Source organism: Echeneis naucrates, chromosome 4 (assembly GCF_900963305.1).
Source record: "Echeneis naucrates chromosome 4, fEcheNa1.1, whole genome shotgun sequence".
NCBI classification, from domain to species: domain Eukaryota; kingdom Metazoa; phylum Chordata; class Actinopteri; order Carangiformes; family Echeneidae; genus Echeneis; species Echeneis naucrates.
In genome coordinates this window covers 20,633,082-20,637,466 of record NC_042514.1, presented here as the reverse complement: position 1 = coordinate 20,637,466, position 4,385 = coordinate 20,633,082, and the positions used below count along the sequence as shown (strand labels likewise).

The 4,385-nt window shown below is 44.6% G+C and overlaps 1 protein-coding gene across 1 annotated transcript; it reads left to right on the top strand.

Annotated features, from left to right (window-relative positions):
• The first annotated feature begins 1,785 nt into the window (after positions 1-1,785).
• diras1a (DIRAS family, GTP-binding RAS-like 1a) lies at positions 1,786-3,046 on the top strand. Its single transcript, XM_029500504.1, has 3 exons — positions 1,786-1,923; positions 2,021-2,191; positions 2,756-3,046. The coding sequence occupies exons 1-3, from the start codon at positions 1,786-1,788 to the stop codon at positions 3,044-3,046; spliced, it is 600 nt and encodes a 199-aa protein (XP_029356364.1).
• The last annotated feature ends 1,339 nt before the right edge of the window (positions 3,047-4,385 follow it).

The window sequence follows — 4,385 nt, the reverse complement described above, 5'->3', positions numbered from 1 at the left end:
ACTTCCCGAAAAAAGCCAGGAACAGTTATATTGTTATCTTATTACACAGTTTTTAGCCTTCAGTCTAGCTCAGTCAGGGCCCACATCACCTTCCACTGGATGTGTAATGAGCTACATTTAGCTACATCCATATCTCCAGTTATTTTGGTGAGAGTAACTTAAGAGTAATGCAAAAGGGGTGGAATGCCTCACATTTCAAATACAGTAATATTACAATGTAATGAATTACTTTGAGACGACAGTAACAAGTAATAAATAATGCATTACAGTTTTGAAGTCACTTGCCCAGGTTCCTCCCCAGCTGGAGTGGAAGGTGTGGGGGGGGCGGAGGTTGTTGGTGGGCGTGGTTTGTGGGAAGCAGCGCAACACTGCTTCTCTCTGCTAGCAGAAAGAGTATCTGATGTTTCACGTCTTGTGATGTCATGAAAGGAGCTATGTTTGAGCTTTGCTATTGCTACATAGCTAGCGTTAGTATTAGCGTCTGTTCACCGTCAAATTCTGGTGTGGAGAAAAAAGACCAGAGCCAACTCAACTACGGCTCAGCTAGCCCAGACAGACTCAGCTGCCCCATCACGGATATCTCCGTCTACAATGTCGTCTTTTGAAAATTGCATCAAGAAATTGAGCTCAGGACCAAAACAGAAATGTCATGAATTCAGGGTGCGATCTTCACTGAACATCTGAAACGTTCTGCTGGAGACCAGTTCTCTAGGACCAGACCCAGATGGTGCGTTTACTGACCAAGCTCTGCTCAGTAGTCAGTGGTAGGGAGGGCCAGGTGGTCTGCTGGTTTTTCCTATCACAGACTTTATGTCTGGTTTATATTTAGTGCTTTCTGATCTGATCATTTTCCACATTTGCGTGTTGGTGAAGCTGCATCGAATCTTTAAAAACTGACTCGACAGATCAGATGGTTTCTGCAGACTGTTGATGAGACAGATCCTCTGTTTCCTTCGTGAACCTCCTCTGGGTTGCATCACCTCTGCTCTTTAACGACATGCAGAGCTCCAATCAATGCTTGTTGCTCACCCTGAGGGGCATACAGCGCTGCATTCTGGGAAACTCCCCGAGGCATTCGCTGCAATTAATCCCACTCGTCACATTATCTGTGAACACACTCAGAGTACGGAGAAGACAAAAACTCATCCACAAAAAGAAATATTGTCACAAATGGACAAACTTATTCACAGAAACACTGCAAACAACATCTGTGTACACATCTGGAATCAGAGGATCAAATATTATATAACTGATCAATAAAGGAGGCAAGGGTGTTTCAATACAGATTCAATTTTCAACACAGACAGACACACACACTCTAATCTGTCCTTAATCTTTCTGAGGACACGCATGACGTAATACTGAACCTGAAGAAAAGCGTCAACTCAAAGCAGCCAGAATGTAGAAACACACACACACACACACACACGATAATTCATGCTCATTGTGATGGAGATAATCTGCACTTCAGGCTCCTCTAGTTCAAGGGCTCTGCTGCCTTCAGAGTCAAAACCTGAGCGCTTTTCATGATTAATTGCATTCACCTTATTGGCCTGTCCCCACCATCTCTACTGTCCCTGCACACCCTACTGTTTGATGGCATTATTTGTTCTTTTTTCAGTTATTACCTGTTTTGTTTTGAAAGGATGTCTTGTCTCAATTGTCACTTCTTGTCTTTGTGTTTCCCACTTGTGTGCCCCTCCCACCTTTGCTGATTGCTCATCTATGTCTTCCTCAGTGATCAGGCGATTCATTTCGAGCAGCAGACGGACTCAAACGCCCAGAATGCCCGAGCAGAGTAATGACTACAGGGTGGTGGTGTTTGGAGCTGGTGGGGTGGGGAAGAGCTCACTGGTCCTTCGTTTTGTTAAAGGAACCTTCAGAGACACCTACATCCCCACAGTGGAGGACACATACAGACAGGTGAGATGAAGACAGACTTGCTCTTTGTCCTAGAAGATCTTGAGTGATGAATCATTGATATTGATAGCTTGTTCATCAGAGCTATTTTTCTGTGTAGGTGATCAGCTGTGATAAGAGCGTCTGCACGCTGCAGATCACAGACACAACAGGAAGTCACCAGTTTCCCGCCATGCAGCGTCTGTCCATCTCCAAAGGCCACGCCTTCATCCTGGTCTACTCCATCACCAGCCGCCAATCACTGGAGGAGCTCAAACCCATTTACCAACAGGTATAACCCTGATGCAGGCACAGCATTGATTGGTCTAAATGTTGTTCATGTAGAAAGTTTACCACATTCACAAATTTAGAGCATTCTCCAGTGCTCATAATTTTCCTCCTTAAACTGGAGAATCAGCTCCTTCTAATCTTCCTGATTGGTCATGTGTGACACTGACTTCAGTGAATGAACTGATGAACATAGATCTGAACAAAGTTGGCTTAGATCTGAATCAGTTTGACTCTTTGACTGGAGCTTTGCTGCTTTTCTTTTGTGTTTTTACCCATCAATTCTCATCCTCTATCTTTGATAGCGGCATCTGTCACATCAAAAGCTCTTATTGGCTCTAGCGGGTGATGTCACAGTCGAGTGTCTCATTCAGAGGTCTAGCTGTCAGTTGCTTGTATATTCTAGGATTAATCCTGTATTTTTGTGATCTCAGAGTGAGGAGAAGTTGGTCTGAGTTATTTATTATTAGTCTTTATTCAGATGGCTCCTTCAGTGACCGTCTGGATCAGATATAAAAACAAGTAAGTCTGTAGATCAACTTTCTCTTCTAATTCTGTGTCACTACAGGTTCTGGCCCTCAAGGGCAGTGTGGAGTCCATTCCCATCATGCTTGTGGGCAACAAGAGCGACGAAACAGCTCAGCGCGAGGTGGAGATGAAAGAAGGAGAAGCTCAGGCTGCAGCCTGGAAATGTGCCTTCATAGAGACATCGGCCAAGACGAACTCCAATGTAAAAGAGCTGTTCCAAGAGCTGCTGGCCCTGGAGAAGAGAAGGGACATGAGCCTGAGCATCGATGGCAAACGCTCCGGGAAACAGAAAAGAGCTGACAAGCTGAAGGGGAAGTGCAACATCATGTAGAGCAACAGCAGTGGCGGTGGAGGAGTCGCAGTGGAAACTATAAAGGAGGGAGGAAACTCCTTTTCCTCTCACTGACTCTAGGTCAGACTGACTCTTGTCCTTTATCCGAACACTGAAGCCCAGAGGAACAAATTGGGATGTGGCTGATGTTTGTATCGAGCTCTGGGGCTGCAGGATTTTGACAGCTTCAGTCACTTGAACTAAAGGAAAACTGGATGTAAAGGGTTAGGCTATTTAAATGGACAAGTAGTGACATCACCTGGCAGGAACCATCTCACCCTCAGACTCCTACTTCACTGACTGTTAGCTCAACGGGCTAATGCTACGTTCCCTCTGTCAAACCACCTGCATGGCATGAAACCCAGGACCGAACCAGGGTCAAAGCATCACACCACCAAACAGGCCCCACCAGAGTTTGGTTGTCATGGAGATGCAGCTCACTTGGCCTCCCCCCTATCGGTTTGATGTTTGTTTGTTGTCACTCACAAACTTGGTAGAGACCACACCAGTCCAGAAACTACCAAACCATTAATGATGTGAAATCAACAGCTCTTCAACATCTGCACAGCTAATGTGTTAGCATGCTAAGTAGTGCGTTTGTCCCACTATGAATATTTTCATATTAGCCACATTACCAATCAGATGCAGCTGCAAACATCACAGCCACACTTCCTGTTTACATATAACACTGCTGATCGTCACTCCCTGGCGGCAGATTGAAGTGGTCAGTGACCACTTCCTGTTTTGGTCCTGATGACTCAGCACATATTGATCAGAAATGAAGCCAATAAAAAGTTGAACAGATAAATGAGAAGAACAATGAAGCATTTTTATCTCATCACACTAATGGCAGGATGCTTTCAGCTGAGTGGGATCCACTTCCTGTCATCATTAGACCAACACTTTGGCGGCAGACCATCTTCTTCCTGCTCAGAGAAACTTTAAACACAAGTGTCCTGAGTCTGGTAGTATCTGTTTATATCAGCGAGTGGCTGCTGACCCACCTTCAGTGGAAACTGGAACAGCATTTAAGAACCAATCCAGAGTTAGTGGTCAGCCTTTAGTTCAGCACAAAAGCTGAAGGCAGAGGGAAACTGTTAGCCTAGACTGGCCTGGTTTCCAGGTTGGCTCAAACCTGGTGAAGGCTGCTGAGTTTTTAGTGCTCATCTGCATTTAGAGAATCTGAGTTATTGGCATTAAAAACAGAAAACTGCCAAGTGAATGAATAAAAAAATAATAAAATAATAAAAATTTTCAAACATGATGGAGCAACAATAATCCACAAAAGCTTGAAGTCTTAGCCACCTCAGTCTGCTCAAATGTCCAGAACCAAAAACAG

Excerpts from the sequence above, each read along its gene's own strand:
- diras1a (XM_029500504.1), top strand. The coding sequence starts at position 1,786 with ATGCCCGAGCAGAGTAATGACTACAGGGTGGTGGTGTTTGGAGCTGGT. Across the intron at positions 1,924-2,020 it reads TGGAGGACACATACAGACAG|GTGATCAGCTGTGATAAGAG; the intron begins GTGAGATGAAGA and ends TTTTCTGTGTAG. Across the intron at positions 2,192-2,755 it reads TCAAACCCATTTACCAACAG|GTTCTGGCCCTCAAGGGCAG; the intron begins GTATAACCCTGA and ends GTGTCACTACAG.